A 19894-nucleotide genomic window follows, 5' to 3' on the forward strand; every position below is an offset into this window, starting at 1 on the left:
CCCACACATGCACATGCTGGCTAAAATCAAAATCCGTGGCAATGAAGTAATGCGGCAACAGGCTTAATGCAAGGGAGGAAATTTCAAGGTTCATTGACCTCACTCAAGTGTGAGTATTGTGCGGATACAATGGGAGTATTGACATTATTGAAATGGGGAAAACACATTGGTGTTGTAGCCGTTTGGACGAGTAAGCATGAGCAAACAAGAAGCATGCAGCAAATGTCATTCTTAGATGCAAAACACTCAGGGGAATCACTCTTGGACAGTCTCCCCACCTACATATTTCACATCAGGACCTTTTTGTGCTGTATTAAACTACAGTTTGCTGCTTTTAAAAGGAGACGAGAGGAACTGATGTGATTTGATCCAACCTAACTCCACCAATCAGTTGCACCTGCCAGTTTGTGCCATTCTGCACCAGGGTTATGTTTGTGCCACTGGAAACGAAAAATATTATTTTGTCAGACACTTGCCGCACAAGTTTGCCTTCAGTAAATTAAGAGGCCTAGTGACCAGAAAATATCCGGTCCGCAACCAATCACATGACATTATTGACCAATTGCAGGTCACAAAGCACTGGGCAGCCGTGAACTGGGCTCTGCAATCATTTTGACAAATTAAGTTAGCCAACCTTCCCACACAAGCGTCTGTTTAAATGCTATGTTGAAGAAGTATCCTGATTTAATTAGCAGTCAGTTCCACTTCACTAAGGCAGAAGCAGCACTAGATGTAATAAATAATGTTGTGGTGGCAATTAACTGAGAGCCATCCATCGTGGCTGAACATGATATATTGGGCTTATGGACAGAAATGTCAACAACGATCCTCAGACAACTCCCCGGCCCTCCTCCATAAAGCAAATATGTGGGAAACGCTCATAGCAGGTGGCTAAATGAAGGGCTAGAGAGGCCCTCAAAGAGAAAGCAACTAGTCTTGCCACCATTAAGTCGCATCACAGGGAGGAAGCATTGGAAGGTGGGTGCCTGCTGGACTGCTTGATTGACAGCTGGAGCAGTGGGGGGTGAGAGGCCATGTTGTGTCTCTGCCCTTCACAGTACAGGCAGGAGGGAGCAGAGAGAGCTGCCCCAGGCCCTGGCAGCCACAGGTGGGCTTTGTGCTCTGTCATCATGGGTCCTATAGCACCAAGTCTCTCAGTCCTCTATCAGAGAGACAAACAACAGGCAGGCGTATCTGTCCGTGTGTGTCAGATTCCATGTACATGTGTTCATCTTCACATCTTTACTCCTATTAATGTTACGAAAAGCTTTTGTTGTTGAGTGAATGCTCTATATGGTGATTTGCATCAGAGCGGTGGTAAGTTATGACACTCAAATCTGCCTTTGCAAATGTGTAGAATGTGAATGATATGAAAAGCGTTTGTGTACACATGGTAACATTTACTGCAACATGCCAATGGGCCGTCCTGTTATCTCATCCTTGGTGCCGAGGGAGTGCAAAAGGACATAAAGCGTGACTTCCTCATCCATCATGACTGGTTCTCATTGGTTGTCCCACATAAGAGTGTTGTAATCTTGTACTTGCCTGTCCTGACAATAAGAGTCATATAGAAAATGTAACAGAAACATCACCATGTTCTAAGCAGCCCAATTGCCAGAGCAAAGAAATGTGTAGAACATTTCAAATGACAGTGTCTGCAAGAAGCCTTTGGTAGTTTGTTTGTTCTCTTCATCTTGAGTCTCATCCTCTGGAACATCCGACTGTGGTGGAAGCACTGAGGGGTCAGATTAGACCCCGGTTGAAAGAGCTAAATTAGTCTGACATCCGCTGCTAATACCTTACACATCAAACGATGGGATGCATCAGGACCATGATAGATTTCCTGAGAACAGGAGGTTCCATGAAGTGTGTGTGTGTGTGTGTGTGTGTGTGTATATTGTTAAGAGGAGTTATGTTAATATGTGTACTGACACATCAGACACAATGTGACCAAAAATGAGACTCAGTTTGAATAAAGCGCCTACCATGACACAACATTTAAGGGTTTCTTCCTGATCATTTAGTTTGTAGTTTTAAAGGACGTCTTGTCTGCACACTGGTAAGCCTGCATACTATGCGCTTTTGCCAAAAACAAAAGGAGATCAGCAATTAAGTGTCCAAAGCTGATTAATCCAAATAGCAAAAGCCATATTCGGCTTATTTCTCTAAACAGAACTTTGTCACCGTCTAGATATATCGCTCACAAGCATAAAGTGAGCTATGTACTAATCATTCAAGTCAGCTGTGTAGACAAGTGTCAAGGTGAGCTCAGACCCAAGCAGAGCTGGACGTGGGTGGTGTAGGTGGATCCTTCTGAGGCAGAAGAATCTACCGTTTGAATTTGTGGAGATGTGATGAGATGTGATGAGATTAGCTGGCGGTGGAGATGTTTTTTTGGTAACCCTGTGACATTCCTGCACTCACCCACCTCCTCTAACATCAAAGCCAGGATGTTATGTAGGCGTTCAGTCTAGATACCACAAGGGATACTTACATCAGATTATTATCATTATTATATCTGGGATAAATTGCTCTTTTGAGGAGTCTAAAGAATGCTAGAACTCAGCCAGTCCAAAGACACTTGTATAGCAGGAAGGAACAGTTGCTCAGGCTCTGTTTCAAACACAACATTAACTTTAAACTTTAAACATTAAACAGTGAAATGTTATCCAACTCTAAATATAATACTACACCCATTCTTGACTTGTCCAAAATGCAAAATTATGAGCACAGCTGACACTACAGGATTACGAAAGGATCAAGTTATTTCCTGGTCATCTTCCCGGTCCATTACTGCAGCGACGCTGAAACTACTTTCCAGCCTGAAACAACAATTTCATCGGCATTCAGGCGCGTTGGAGTGTTTGTGTTGGTGGTACCAGACAGTAATCTATGATATATTGTATTCATTTGCTATTTTAAGGAGGGAGAAATGCAAACTACAGCTTTAAAAGAAGACTTTCCAGAGGAGTGAAAACACTCCAGAAGTAGGAGAGGTCCTGATGGGGAGAATTCTGAGAACCAGAGGAAAACATTGAGAGACGAGGAAAACATTTCAAACAGTGGAGCCCTTTCTGTCATTTTCATGGTACCACCTCCACAAGGTCCAAGGGGTTGACGTCAAACACGGCAAACCTTCAAGCCCACTCTGTTCTTGAACAGGTGGATCAACAGACTGTCAAGTGTTTCCTCCTGGGCACTTCCAAACACCAAGGCTTTTGTGCTCTGCAATGAATGGCAGGGAAAGAGGAAATGTGGTCTATCTTGGAGGCAGCAAAGTCCTACTGCTTCAGAATATAAGACCGTAGGAGAGAAGCTTTGGGAGAAGACAGGATAGTGTAGGAGTGGCAGCTGTGAGAAACCATAGTGCAACTGGAAGACCACTCGCTGGAGCATTCGGGTGCTTCTGTCAAAGTCAGACATCAGAATCTCATTTCCTTCTCGGTGCGAATTCTGGATAAAAGGCCTCCAATTAAAATGCTCTAGAAATGTTTTTTTGAAAACGTGCAAGTATCTCTTGTATCAGCAATAGTTCCTGACTCAACCCAATCTCTAGAAAGAGGCATTTTCACCTCACTTGAGTCGTGCAAATTGGCTGCCTTTGTGTGAGAGTGTGAACAAAGAAGAAGGGAGAATAGATGTGTTGACGTTCATGATGCAGAGTCGCAATAAGCAGGAAATTGGACACCTTTATGCAAATCATTTAACACGACTGCGCTGGGAAGTTTCCAACTTTCCATTGTCGCCAGCTTCCTAATTCTTTACTGAATATGAAACTAAAAGTCTACCAGATGCTGCTCTTCACAGAGAATCTGCTAAAGGTAGTCAACACACTGTTTTCATAAGAACATAGATAATGACACACATTCAAGGGAAACATTTAGAGTAATTGGATTCCTGAGACCTAATCCAATTGATCCATCAATGTGTCACTTGACCAGCCCTCACATGAGCCATTCCACACATAGCTCCTGTTGTGTGACACAAGATTACTGGATGTTTCTTGACAAGGGCCATGGATGTCAGTTCAGACTCTTTGAAGTAGTGCAACTCATTCATCAGAGCAGCAAAGGGACGTTCTAAGAATAACCAACGGTAGAGAGGGAAATAAATGGGTGACTTCCTTTCATTAGGCTCACTTAAGTGTTCAAATATAGCCGGTCACGAGGGGAGATGCAGCACAAAGGTGGCGTGTAGACATATTCACGGAGAGAAGGGAGGTGGGTCAGAGTGAGGACAATGAAGTGTGTTCCATTTATACAGTTTATCTCTGTACTATAGGCTATAATATATATACACATATATATATATATATATATATATATATATATATATATATATATATATATATATATATATATATACACACACATACATATACATACATACATACACACACACTCTGTCACAGTGAGTTCATAGTTTAATGTTAATCATGTGACACTGAAGGAATCCAATGTTAATGTTTAGTTTTGCTGTAAAGATGATGTAAATGTTACTTATATGTAACATCAGATATTTTAGTTTTAAGTTCTCTTATATAGAATTTGATTTCCAGCAGATTCAAACTGCCACAAACGGTCATTTGTCGTAAATTAAAAGACATTTTGAGCTGTTTCGCTATATTGCTATATCTTGTTGTGCACAAGAATGGAGTGTTTTTACAGACGCTGGACGTGCTAGCATTACCTGACTAGTTAAATTAAGAATACGACGTAACAAGTGCTGCATCACACCATGCTGCAGGAAATGCTTTGTCAGATGAATTCTTAAAACTGTGAAACATGAAGGTGTTTCATCTTCGTGTGTTTGAAGAATGTTTGTCCCACATTTAATTAATCAATTAATTAATTAAATCAATTACACCCCTTTGTAATTGTTATTTTATCATGAACTCTGAACTAAAAGACGATTAGGCTTTGCATTCGAGGAAGAAACAAGTGGACATATGGAGGGCTTAGGTGTATGTAGGACAGCAGGATGTTAATCTTTCCGCGTAATCTTGACACATATCCAACCATAAGCATCGCTCGCATCCTTTTATCTCCGGGAAAGCCAAGCTGGAGATTACTGAGCAGGTGAGCAGCTCGGGAGGGTGAGAAGAAGTGACAGAGCGTACGAACAAGCCAGCAGACATAGTGATCGAAAGTATCACAGAACATCTTTGTACCGTGATCAGCTGGCAGAGCAGAAAGGTACCACATCGTCTGAATGGCTGTGAACGGTCACACGCTCTAAATTCAATAAAGCCAGCAACATCTTTACACAAATAATAAAGCTCACATCTGAAAAGTGGAGGTTCTCACAACAACAAAAAAGCCAAAACGGGAATACATGAGGGAAATTGGATTGAGCTGCATTGCTACACAAATGCCTGCTAATCTGCTTTAGCACTTAAGCTAATACCAAAAGGAGTGCAAAGCACCTGTGGGAAACTCATTTGCCATTCAGAGTAACCCCACTGCTAAATTCTAATTGTCCCACTGTAAAGTAAAGAAAGCTCAAGGCGAGCCCTAATCCCCCTCTCAGACTGCGCTAGCGACCTAACGTTCCCACACATACCGGGCTCATGGCCACCCCAAAACACTTAAGCGTCTTTAAATTAAGAAGATTACATCTGAACCTTGACAGACAATCAAACCAAAAAAACAAACATGCAACAAAAAGCTATTAGTACTCAGAGTCTAACAATATTAAAACGGTTTAGTTTGGACCCCATAATCACATCTGATTAAGACAGGACCTTCTCTAAAGATCTAAAAGGTATCAGCAAAGTCCAGAAACAAAGAGGCAAACAATATTAAAGTGTGTGAACAGTGTAACTGACTGGATGTTGTTGGACTGCTCTACAGCAAAGGTCCCATTGGGATTATCTTTATTGCCGGACAACGCTGCGTTCTTCGCTGCGGTGCACTTTGGTGAAGATGTCTGGAGTTCTGGATGTTTTACTATTCAATTGAAGTCTTTTCCTTTAAAAAGAAGTAGATTTAAATCCAATGATCTCACTAAATCACAGCCCTCGTCGTCTCCAAACTCTAATTACTCTCTAGTTCAGTTATTGCCAATTTCTTCCTAACATTGGTTCCTCTCTGGAGTATTTCCAGGGCACCCCTGACTCCAGCACTTCTTTATGTAGTGCCTTGTATTGTAAAGAAGTTCTGCTTTTCAAATGTCTGTGATTGGACATCAGCCAGGAAACATATGGAAGTGACTGAAGACTTAAGGAGAGGTTGCTGATTGGCCTACAGGCCAGATCCCATCTTTGAAATGGAAGATAAACAGAAAACAGAAAAGCAAGTACAAAGGTAAGTCCTGAACAAACAGAGTGAAGCGCTATAAAGACATCTGATTAAATTTGGAAAACAAAAGAGTGGAAACATCAAACAATAAAAGCCCATTAAAGCCATCCATCAAAGCAGCTGTGGTCAGAGGTGGGGGATCAAGTTATCCCTCTCCGGGGAACAGAGAGATGAATGACTTCCTAACAGGTGGACTATGAGCTTAGCAGGAGGGGGTAGCAGCGGAGAGGAGGTGGGGTTTAACCTGGTACGGAGGCAGTGTCCAGTTACAGCTGCACCTCCGGAGAGAAACCATGACCCCGTGTCTTTCTCAACTCACAGGAAGTGGATTTGTTTTCCCAGTAATCATTCCTTCACAGACATGTACTATATATACATATACACACACACATACATACATATGTATGTATATATACATATATATACATACATACATACATACATATGTATGTATATATACATATATATATACATATACATACATACATATGTATGTATATATACATATATATACATACATACATACATACATACATATGTATGTATGTATATGTATATACATATATATATACATACATACATACATACATACATACATACATATGTATGTATGTATGTATGTATGTATGTATGTATGTATGTATGTATATATATATATATACATACATACATACATATATATATATATATATATATATATATATATATATATATATATATATATATATATATATATATATATACACACACATACACATATATATATATATATATATATATATATATATATATATATATATATATATATATATATACATACACATATATTATATATATATAATACACACACACATATAATACATGTATATATATATGATATGTATATATGTATTATAATATATTTATATATATGTATTGTATGTTATATTATATTATATTGAGTTAATTAATTATTATGTATGTTGTATATTATGTATCTTCTATGTATGTGTATATTAATTATCTATCTTTCTATATCGTATTTATTATTATATATATTTATATATCTCTATGTTAGTATATATACATATATATATACATATAATATACACATACATATCATATATATATGTATATACATATACATATATACATCTCATATATATACTATATTAGCGAGGGTAGTATATATATTATTATACATAATACATATACATATACTATATAGATATTCTAGATAGATATATATACTACACAGTATACATACATATATATACTATAGTAATATATATATAGTATACACATATATATATATATATACACATATATTATATATCACATATATATAATATACTATATTATAATTATATATATATACCACAATATATATATATATAATATGTATGTATATAGATATATATATATATACACGATATTTATATATAATATATATATATATCTATATATATATCTATACATATAATATATATATAATATAAATATTATATATATAATATCTATATATATATATACATATATATATACAATATATATATCCATACTAGATATAGCATATATATAATATCATCCACATACAATATAGTACAACATATATAGATATATATCATACATCATATATATATATATAACCTATAGTATATATAATAATACACATTCATTATATAATACCATACACATACATATATATAAATATATATATATTATAGATAATACATATATATATATATATATACATAACCTATATATATATCTATCTATAGATATATTCAGAATATACATATATTATATTATAAAAGCTATACATCCAGGAGAATACACCCCTCAGAGAGATAGACACGGAGAGAAATTTACCTAACTCCTCCTCCCTTCACCTGAACAGATAAGAGTAATCAAGATCAGGGAGACATTAGGGAGGAAGCGACAAGAGTGAGAACAGACAGAGGATAAGAGCGAGACAGAAGAGAGAGAGAAAATGAGCGGCATCAGACGCAATAGGAGTGAGAAAGAGAGAGACACTCGGTAGCATCAGTTACCCCACAGTCCCCTCTTCCCCTCCCAGACAGACATGACAGACTACGATAAGATAGTAGAGATAGAGAGATATATATAGAGATATAGACACACACACAGAGATATACACACATGAGAGATATACATACACATATACAAGAGTATGAGATAGTATATGTAGATATATATATAAGATTGATTAGTATAGGGCCTATTATTACACACACATATATATAATATAATATAATATAATATAATATATATATATATATTATATTATATTATATTATATTATATACACACATATATATAATATATAAATAAGCCAGTGTTACTAGCTCTAGCAAACAGATGAGACGCACACGATATTCTCAACCCACCACCCCGACTAAAAATAGCAAAACAAAATCCATTCCCACTGAACATCCACTAAAAAGTATAGTTCTGTCTTCGCTAACCTTCGCCCCAAATCACTCTGCAGGTAGATGCCTCCCAACGGGAGAAGAAAAATAAATCACATTACAGAAAATGTGAAGGAAAATCAACAACATGTTTTCCTGCGAGCCTGGATGAGCTGCACAGAAGTAAAGCCTGGCCGGCAACAGAGCCGAGAGGCGTCTGATCTGCCTACGCGGTTCACCGGGCCACATCCTCTCAGCCTCCACTCAGGGAGAAAATAGCATCAGCGAGCAACACTGCCAGATATTAAAGGTGTTATTTCCACACACATACACTCTAGTGTTGCACTGGTGTAGCTGCAGTTGTCCACCAGTTAGACAAACTCAAACACAGTGAAAGGAATGATTTGGTGCAGCTTTAAAAACAATATCAACTACATTTTCAGACAAGCTAAAACTATTAGTCTTATTAAAACATCTTTAAATTCAATGTTGTCCTAATGAACAGGGTCTATTTCTAGGTTGATCATCTAATTTTGTTTAGCAAGCAGCATATTAAAACGTACAAATAAAGCAGAAATAGTCATAATAAATACATCCGTGTACACAACCTTCACTGGGGCTCATTGTACTTGATGTTTTTGCATCATTATTGTTGTTAACAGTGAAAAACAAATCCATAAAATGCTTATGGTGGTATTTTGTAACGAGGATCTGTGTGTAGAATACGATGTGTACGCCGGGACATCTCTGCAGCACCTCAATACTTTATCAGAGCAGTACTTTCACACATATTTGTCTTTTAACAAACACTGCGGCGCCTGCGGATTTGACTTTATATTGTTCCGCCCCAGAAGGAAGAACCACTTCTTGTTGTCTTTTCCCTCTCGCTCGTTCTTCTTGCCAGGGCCTTATGGGCAAGATGACGACAACAAAATCAGATCTCGTGCCTACGAATTCTATTTTTATCTCTCAGCCTCTCTGCCATCTCTCCAGGCCGGGACAACAGCAAGCAGGGAAGACAACACGACACATCCTCATTTGCCTTTCAGGTGTCCCTGGCACCTGCAATAGCCCTGCCGAGCTATTTTTAGCCTCCTGCGCGGAACGACTGTCAGCACGTTCCCAGCCGAGCCCCCTGAAGACACAAGCTGCATCCTTCAGAGAGCACATTCACAGGGCTGGGTCGGATGGGAAAGGACTGCGGAGGTGTCGAGGAAGAAGGGAAGCCCGAAGAGCAGCGGGACACGGAGGTAAACGGCTCGGAAATAGTCGAATTGCGTCAAAATAAAAGTGTCATTTGAAGTTTCCCCATCATGTGAATTTAACATCAAATCAACACTAAAGTATTTTAATTGGACGGGAAATAAACATTTGTCCTTGTTGGTATTTCACTACATCATCATCCCATCATGCTCTCACCTTCCTACTGCATAATATACACAGAAGAAGAAGACAGTTCACTGTCCTTAAACACACTACACACAGTTCTGTATCTGAGTAGGTCTGCAACACACAGTTCTGTATCTGAGTAGGTCTGCAACACACAGTTCTGTATCTGAGTAGGTCTGCAACACACAGTTCTGTATCTGAGTAGGTCTGCAACACACAGTTCTGTATGTGAGTAGGTCTGCAACACACAGTTCTGTATCTGAGTAGGTCTGCAACACACAGTTCTGTATCTGAGTAGGTCTGCAACACACAGTTCTGTATTGAGTAGGTCTGCAACATACAGTTCTGTATCCGAGTAGGTCTGCAACACACAGTTCTGTATGTGAGTAGGTCTGCAACACACAGTTCTGTATCTGAGTAGGTCTGCAACACACAGTTCTGTATGTGAGTAGGTCTGCAACACACAGTTCTGTATCTGAGTAGGTCTGCAACACACAGTTCTGTATGTGAGTAGGTCTGCAACACACAGTTCTGTATGTGAGTAGGTCTGCAACATACAGTTCTGTATGCCGAGTAGGTCTGCAACACACAGTTCTGTATCTGAGTAGGTCTGCAACACACAGTTCTGTATGTGAGTAGGTCTGCAACACACAGTTCTGTATCTGAGTAGGTCTGCAACACACAGTTCTGTATCTGAGTAGGTCTGCAACACACAGTTCTGTATCGAGTAGGTCTGCAACACACAGTTCTGTATGTGAGTAGGTCTGCAACACACAGTTCTGTATCTGAGTAGGTCTGCAACACACAGTTCTGTATGTGAGTAGGTCTGCAACACACAGTTCTGTATGTGAGTAGGTCTGCAACACACAGTTCTGTATGTGAGTAGGTCTGCAACACACAGTTCTGTATGTGAGTAGGTCTGCAACACACAGTTCTGTATGTGAGTAGGTCTGCAACACACAGTTCTGTATCTGAGTAGGTCTGCAACACACAGTTCTGTATGTGAGTAGGTCTGCAACACACAGTTCTGTATGTGAGTAGGTCTGCAACACACAGTTCTGTATGTGAGTAGGTCTGCAACACACAGTTCTGTATCTGAGTGGGTCTGCAACACACAGTTCTGTATGTGAGTAGGTCTGCAACACACAGTTCTGTATGGAGGTCTGCAACACACAGTTCTGTATGGAGGTCTGCAACACACAGTTCTGTATCTGAGTAGGTCTGCAACACACAGTTCTGTATGGAGGTCTGCAACACACAGTTCTGTATGGAGGTCTGCAACACACAGTTCTGTATGGAGGTCTGCAATGAAGGATTACTTTCCTTACTGATTAATTGTTTTATGAGTTTCCCTGTCATAACACAGCAGATTCTAAGAGGACATTTTCTAATGATTGATTCTGTCCATCCGACGTTACAAAACCCAAATTACACAAATTACAATTAGATTCAAGACTAGAAACGTCGACATTGTTGTGGTTCATGTGTTCTTTTAAAGAGACAGAGAGGTTTCACCGTCTACAGTGGTGGTTTGCAGCATTTGAGAAAAGTTGTGTTTTCTTCTACCAGAAGCACAAAGTGTGACGGCCCTCTGCCCATAAGTGAGCGTTGCATAAGGTTGAGATAAAGGCACCAGGAGAGAAAAGGGGGGGGGGGGGGAGACAGGAAGGGTGAGGGAGGGGGGTGAGGGGGCTGGCAATCCGAAGAGAGAATCCTCTTGAATCAGTGATGAGGCTTACCCTCCTCTTGTTTTTTTAATGAGGAAGATCAAGTTTTTTTTGAACACTCGCATGCCAGCGCCAAGACGTCTGGAGACGCCACAGGGAGTCTCCCAGCGACACACGGCAGCACGGGAGGTGAGCGGCGCCCCGAGACTTTGACTACTGCCGTCACTGGGCCGATGGACTGTAATATCATCATGTCGCTGCCCAATAAAACACGTGCACATAGCTGGTAGATTATTACAGTATGTACTCAGGTATCTGAAACATACATGTAGCTGCAGCCCTCACCAGCACATTGTATTTTTGAACAGTGATATATTAAGTACGAGTGTTTCCTACGTGCAAGCTGGAACGCCAAATCAATAAGATAAGAGGCTTAAAACTGTGCGGGTCTGCAGAGTCGGGGGTCGATTCTCAGCGTGTCCAGCACTACGACTGATCCGCAAGCCTTTTGATTCATATCAAAACAAATCACTAAAAGCAAGTTTAAGCACACTATAGTAACAGGAGTCCTTAGATTGGTTCTGCATGTGTGTGTGTGTGTGTGTGTGTGTGTGTGTGTGTGTGTGTGTGTGTGTGTGATTCTAACAGAAACTAAAGTTTGATCGTGCACGAGCATGTTGGCCTGAGTGCACCAGTGTGTGTGAGTGTGAGGGTGTTATGCAGCCTCTGGGAGTCCTTGTCCTGGTGGAAAGTGAACCCCCCCTCCCCCTCCCTCCCCCGGAGCTGTTACTATCTTTAGCTCATTTCCGTCATGTCTTGTCACTCGTGTTCTCCTCTACGGCACTTAAATCTGGTATCTCAACCTCCGGGCCATCTAATATCCTGTACTTCCCCTGCACAGGAAGCGAGAGCGGGGTGGGGGGGCGGGGCCATGTGTGTAAATGTAGACACGTACACACTGCAATTACACAAACATGCATGGCCCTTACATATGGACCGTTGATGGATGCGCCTGAATAGAGCCGCTACAAGTGACAGCGGAGCACAGTAAATTAACTACACAAATCCCATCATGAGCGCATGACGGGACGGAAGGACAGTCGACCACAAAAGAAACACACACACACACACACACACACACACACACACACACACACACACACGAGGCGTGTCAGTAGAGGACACCTTGTCTGGTCAGACTGGCGTCACAGCTAACGTCTGCAGAGACACGAGAGACGGCATCAGTAACCAAATCTAACCTCCTGATATCTAATCACCTCTTAAACACACATTTGCTCCGCTAAAGCTTCATCAGCAGTATTATTAAAACCCTTTCGCTAACTTTAATTAAATAGATGCAGAACCTCAACCTGATCCTTTGACTCTAAACGTACGTGTTGAACTGCACCACACACACACACACACACACACACACACACACACACACACACACACACACACACACACACACACACACACACACACACACACACACTGTGTGGAAGCTAAAGCAGAGAGCAGTGGTGCACCACAATGTGCAGGTTGTGCATATTAATGTAAGTTACACTAACTACTAACCCAAACACCAGAATGACCACACATTAATATCCGTTACATGTTCTGTCACTCAGATGCCTGAGAGACTTCACATTTAGACGCACTGAGAAGGAAAAGAAGCAGCAACTCTTCAGCTGGCGCTCTGCGAGCCCTTTGATTCAAACAAAACTCATTTTGCTCCGGTGCAATCTGGAGGCCACTCGATGACCTCTGGGGCCGGACAAAAACCGGAATAATGTCACATTGATTGCTTCCATTTAATGTGATATTCAAGCTTTGTACGTTGATCTGTTATCGTAAGTAGTTTCCAAGGAGAACGTATGAAAGGGTTCGGCGCTCAAGGACACGCAGAGAGCAGCTGATGGACACTGTGGCTGCAGGCGCAGATAAGAAACGTCACTTCATGGCTGCTAGTGTGTGTGTGTGTGTGGGTGTGTGCGCGTGTGTGCGTGTGTGTCTCAAAGCAGGGTAATGTCAGTGTGGAGCGAGGGCAGCACCCCGAGCCTCTGTCTGCTCTGCAATGACGTAGTGTTTGCTGATAACACTCCATTCAGAAGCACTGAGCCCTGATAGTGCCGCTAGCTCACCGCAGAGCTTAATGGTTAATGCAGAGAGAGGGAGAGGGGGGGGAGAGGGAGGGGAGGGGGGGGCGGCAAGGCCACAGCTGATGCCTTGTTGTGCCACATCATTACTGACATCACCTCCCTGTCCATACACACTTCCTGAATGCACACAATGCGGAGGACGCCCTGCAGGCCTCATGTATAGTATTTGCTTCCACAGTAACCTCGTGCACGGTCGCCCCATGTGTGCACACCATTCAAAACTTTATTGTTTCTTAGTGATTGGTATTATTAGTGGATCTGCCTACACTTAATGGCCACTGGAACATTACACAAAGGTTATTGTTATTGCATCAGTGTGTGAGTGTTAACAACACTGGGAACAAACTCCACTTCAAAGCCATTGAAGTCAAAAGCATAAGTTATAAGAGGAGATGGAAGACTAAGGATATGAAGGTCAACAATGGCAGCCAGAACTGTGAGTGCAGGAATCTCCCCATTCAGCCACCCACGTACCCCCCTCAGGCCATTTGCATCTCCCATCCATCCCCTCTCCCTCCCTGCCTCTCTCTCTCTCTGCACGTTTGTGTGTCAGGCTCTCTTACCCGTTCTCTCTCTTCCGCCTACACTTGAACCCATTAGAGCGATGGGGGGGGGGGGAACACGGACGCAGGGCGGAAGGGAAAGCACTCTGAGGACATCAACAGTGGAAGGAGGAGGAGATGACCAGAGGGGAAGACGGGAGGAGAGCAGGAGGAGTTCCTCACTGATGGAAATCAGAGCTGACAGGAGGAGTAGCACTGGGGGCTCCCTGCTCCACCCGCTTTAACCAGGGATGACTCTCAAACACACACACACACTCCTACACAATACCCAGTGACTCATGTACTCAATCATACACAGAACTTAGCAAATGTGCATGTCAGCGCTATATGTTAACACACACACACACCACACACACGCACACACACACGCACACATTCACTCACATACTGCACCGACATGCATACAAACAGAGAGGCTACGTCAAGCTGCAGGAGGCACGGAGAAGGGATGGATGTGCATGAATGACACGTGTGTGTGTGTGTGTGTGTGTGTGTGTGTGTGTGTGTTGTACACAATGAGCTGATACACTTACAGCGAGTAAGTGTGTGTGAGGGTCCAGCTTTCATCTGGGCTTTTGTGGCAAAGATAAAAGTGATGAATATATATGAATGTGTGTGAGGCTGCAGTGAGTTAGTCAGTGAGTTAAACAGGCAGAACTCCAGCTGGTCTATTATTAGAGCTGCGGCTGCTGCTGCGGCCCCCGTGGGCCGGGGCAGCGGCACATGGATTCCTGCTCTCTCCCCATGTCTCTGATCTCTATCTCTCCCCATCTCTCTCTCCCATCCCTCACGGGCCTCTCCATTCAGGCACGCATGGGCGATTCATACAGGGAGCAAAGACGCTTCAAGCAGCGCGGCGAAGGAAGAGCAGGAGGAGGAGAGGACAAGAGCGAAGGAGCCAAACCCTGATGCTGGCGACACAGCAGTCTTAGGTCAACAGCAACAACACAACATTCTGTACCTGCTCCATGAAGACGTTTTGCATGAACTTATGATAGAAGCTGTAATTCATGGAACTCAGAAGACCTTCACACTACTGCACCGTTTCACCTTCCAAACTATATCCATATCCAAAGAGAGAAACACGGCCGAACTCATGAAGCTAATGGAAACACATGAGCACGTTATCAGTTATTAAACGCCTGCTTCCTGATTGGTTGTTATGATTGTTTCGTGGCGTCCTACGTTGAAACAGTTTATACAGATCTTATTCCTGTTACTACATCCTGCTGAATGGGTGGATAAAGCACCAGAGTATATTTGTCTTCCTTATTTTGTGACACAGAGACTTTTGTTTTTACGTCCTGTGATTCTGTTTTGCAACAGCAGGGGGCAGTAACTACCTGTCACTTCTCAGGGACCTGTAGCATGCTGACTGTGAAGTTGTAATAAATGTGTTTAAATCTAGTGAATAGATTCAGTTATTTAGATGCCAGTGAAGTGTTCTAGTAGAAATACACGACACACTGGAGTTTACAGCATCCATGACCAGGGTTTTACCTAACGACACAATGTGAACTTGCTACTCAAGTTCAAGGACAGGTCACTTCCTTCCCAGATGGACCCGAAGCAACAGCCGAAACCACAGAAAGGAACGATGTGGAAAACACAACATGGCATTCACAAGGTCATGAAGAAGTACAAGAGGACAGCTGAAGAAGATGGAGAAATAGCCTCGTGAAGACAAAGTGTCCTGAAGCTAGACGTATATTGGCCCTCAGAGGCCAGCTGTGTATCAGCTGTGTATTGGGCAATATTGACTAAATGAAAAACCCACACAAAAAGTCCACTGTTTCATTTCAAAGTCAATTCAACATGTAAATAAAGGTTATAAATAAATAAATAAATAAATAAATGTAGTTGTTGTACTGAGACGTGTGAATGTGCAGAAGTGTATGATTGGAGTGGAAGTGCTTCTGTGACGCCGTAAAAAAAGCTTTCTAAACAACATTCCTGCAACTATTTTCTGTTCTTATGTTTTTCTCTTTGTGTAAAGCGTCCTTGGGTTCCCTGAAAAGTGCAACCTAATATTATTATTATTATTTTATAATAATAATAATAATAATAATAATAATAATAGTTACTATTATTAATAATTGTATTACTACTTTTTATTATTTGTATTATTATAATTATAATAATTGTTACTATTATTAATAATATTATTACTACTATTTTTTATTATTATTCTAATTATTATGATTATTATTAAGGATGAATGCAGAAGAGTAAAGACAGGCATCACCTCAGTGAGACTACAGACTGGTCTGCACTGCCCCCTGGTGGTCACGTGAACACCTCCTTCTGTATAAACCTGTTTGTGATCCGTCTTCACTCCACAGCCCATTTCCTCCTCAACTTCCGTTTGCCATGAATCAGGACATTGTGAGTAATTGATTGTTCCAGTTGGTAACATGATTATACACCATAAGTGAGATGTATTTACTTACCGTGGTGCTGTGGACAGATTGGCCCAGCTCTATGACGTGCGGATCGGTGGACAGCGTGTCTGCTACGGCTGCGCTGATCTGTGGAGAGAAGTGACTTAGTGTGTGCAGCGTGAGGAACATTTCTTTATCCTGGTGTCGTCATGTCGTACCTCCTTCATGTTGGATTGTAAAGCACTATTTATATTACACCTCGCGATTCTAATCAGAACTCAACTGACCTGAATGTCTGTGGGCTGCGGGCGGTGAAGGTGGGGGGCTCTGGGGTGGATGTCGGTCAGGTGGGGCAGGGGATCCGGGGTGGACCTCCGGCTGTGTTGCTGCAGGACATCCTGGTAGGACTTGGTGTCAAAGTTTGTCCTCCACATCAGCACCTGGGGGCGGGGGGGGGACCAGGAGCAAAGTTCCTGACATGTTCTACTACAGGAAGTAGAAACGTAACCTCTGAGTTACGAGCTTTTGAGAGGATGGGTAATGAAGCACCGACCTGACCATCAGCTCCCCCCGAGGCGAAGAGGTCACCTGCTCTGGAAAACGCTACCGTGATTACAATGCCCTGAGAAGCAAAGTAAAAGTTAGGCCTGGAATGACTCTGCTCAGACTTCAGATCATGTCTGACGTCTGGGGGAGAACGCTCACCTTGTGTCCATGCAGGGTGTAGATGAGACGTCCCTCCAACAGGTCCAGGATCTTCAGAGTGCCGTCACTGGAGCCACTGATCAGGTAATTGTTGGACGGGTGGAAGGAAAAGCTGTTGATTCCTGCAGTGTGGACTGATGCAAGATGCACAACAAATAAGCCTCATGGATCCATCGTGGACGGATAATACAAAGCTTTATTATATTATATTATATTACATTATATTATATTATTAACTTTATTATAGCGCTGACATTTCTGACATACCTTGATAATGCTGAATCAGCTTGTTGGTCCGTAGATCCCAGAGTTTCAGTGAACTGTCGGCTCCCGAGGAGGCGATGCAGGTGCCGCTCGAGTTGAAACCAACAAACGTTGCTGATCTGGAATAAAATAAATAAAAAGGTGTGTAAATAATACTCAACACTGCCATCTATGGGAGAGAAAAGGAAGCACATTGTAAACCTCCTGTGTGGAAATGCATCAGTACAAGGTACAAATATAACGTCCAGAGACTTCGCCAAGTACAATTACACAACAAAGAGAATTTAATCATAAAGATATTAGTACAGTTGTAATTAAAGCGAAGAAGAATCCACTCGCAGGACTTACTCTCCAGAGTCAGTGAAACAGTTGATGCAGTGTTTGGTGGACGTGTCCCACAGCCGGACGGTGCGGTCGTCTCCGCAGGACGCTATCAGCCGTCCATCTGGAGAAAACCTGCAGGAGGACAAAAAACTTTATCGGCAATTCCTTGCTTCACACTCAACTTAACTTTATTTATTTATATAGCTTTTCATACAAACGTGCAGCTTAAGGTGCTTCACGTAGAAGAATAAACTATAAAACAAGACTAAGAGTTAAAGCAATAAAACAATAAAATGTTGAAAATCAATAAATAAAAGTCAATAGAATAAAATAAAATTAATTAATTAAAACCAAATTAAAAGCCAGATTAAAAAGTATGTCATTGTCTTATATTGATTATAATAAAGATAGAACTTGCCATTTGAACATAGTTTACAGTTTAGAGGCATGAAAACAGAAGGCACTCTTTCATGGGACACATAAGGAACATTAACCTTTGTGATCTGGTGGGAACATAAAGAGAAAGAAACTCTCTGACGATGTGAGGAGCAAGGACTCGTACAGTTACACGCACCTACAGGACACACTGCAGCCACACGAGACTACTGAATGTACCTGGCACAGCGCACCCAGTTGGTGTGCTGGTTGAGCGAGTAGATGAAGCACTGCCGGTGAACGCTCCACACTTTTACAGACTTGTCGTCAGACGCCGTCACCAGCCTCTGTCCATCGTGGGAGAAAGCGACGCTGCGTACAGACGCCGTGTGGGCTTTGAACACTGTTGACTCTCCTTTCCTACGACACACAGACACATAAACAAAGCGTTAGCCAGTCACACACAGCGTGCAGCCTCGGCCTCCATAGCATGTGACCTTTGTATATTAAAGTCCACCTATTGGGAAAAGAGACTTGGGCCTACATGGAGGGGGTCCACAGTCGGACCGTTCTGTCCTTGGAGGAAGTGGCGACCAGGTTACCAGCGGGGGAGAACTGCACCCCAGTGATGACGTCTTGGTGGCCAACATAGCGGAAAGCTCTCGCCTTTGGAGCCAGATTCCAGATCATCAGGCTCTTATCCACTGACCCCGAGGCTAGACGGAGACCAAGGAAAGACGAACGTTCAGTCAGGACGCAGTGGATTTAAATCACTGGAATTCAAAGAGGTTTACTAAATACTACAGACTCGTGATTACTTCATTGTACATCAATGTAACTGTCAATTGGACAGAAGCGTAGATGTTAAAATGTTGATCTTTTGGGAGTCAAAAAGCAGGAAATATGATTACATGCAACAGTCTACATATTGCTGAATAGCATCTGAGAAGAAATTACCCAGTTGTTTGCGGTTTGGATTGAAGTCTGCACAGGTAACAGCATCTTTATGCCCCTTGAAGTGTCTCTCTAGGGTTGGATCCTCCTGCAACGACATTCAGAGAAACTCTGCATATCCTCAGCCGTATAGTTTGCACAAAGTGTTTCACCAGAAGTTTATAAAGTGGGGTGAAGGGTCCCATGGATAGCACAGTGATGAAACAACAGCACTAACTAGAAGTAGACATGTGTGTCTTCTGCACTATGTTCTGCTCTCTAACTGTATGTCTAGGTTGAAGAGTAGAAGTTAAGGGATGGGCAGGAACTCACTATGGGACACTGTCTGTCCGAGCAAGACAGTACGTGGTTTTGTCTTAAGAAGCTAAATTGTACACCAACAAGCAAGTGTACTAGGCTG

General features: G+C 41.9%; 1 protein-coding gene across 2 annotated transcripts in view; it reads right to left on the minus strand.

Moving 5' to 3' along the window:
- Positions 1-19894, minus strand: part of poc1b (POC1 centriolar protein B) — a 37961-nt gene that overhangs the window by 17624 nt on the left and 443 nt on the right. Inside the window, exons 2-10 of one of the 2 annotated variants that reach the window (XM_029434055.1) lie at positions 19498-19597; positions 19085-19256; positions 18781-18960; positions 18190-18297; positions 17845-17960; positions 17578-17711; positions 17426-17494; positions 17160-17312; positions 16942-17019 (exon numbers count right to left, since the gene is read on the minus strand). In XM_029434055.1, the coding sequence (XP_029289915.1) occupies positions 16942-17019; positions 17160-17312; positions 17426-17494; positions 17578-17711; positions 17845-17960; positions 18190-18297; positions 18781-18960; positions 19085-19256; positions 19498-19594 (1107 nt within the window). In that variant the 5' untranslated portion in view covers positions 19595-19597. The remainder of the gene's footprint in view (positions 1-16941; positions 17020-17159; positions 17313-17425; positions 17495-17577; positions 17712-17844; positions 17961-18189; positions 18298-18780; positions 18961-19084; positions 19257-19497; positions 19598-19894) is intronic. The other variant, XM_029434054.1, reaches the window with a different exon arrangement.

The sequence above is a fragment of the Cottoperca gobio genome, chromosome 6, assembly GCF_900634415.1.
Source record: "Cottoperca gobio chromosome 6, fCotGob3.1, whole genome shotgun sequence".
Classification (NCBI taxonomy): Eukaryota; Metazoa; Chordata; class Actinopteri; order Perciformes; family Bovichtidae; genus Cottoperca; species Cottoperca gobio.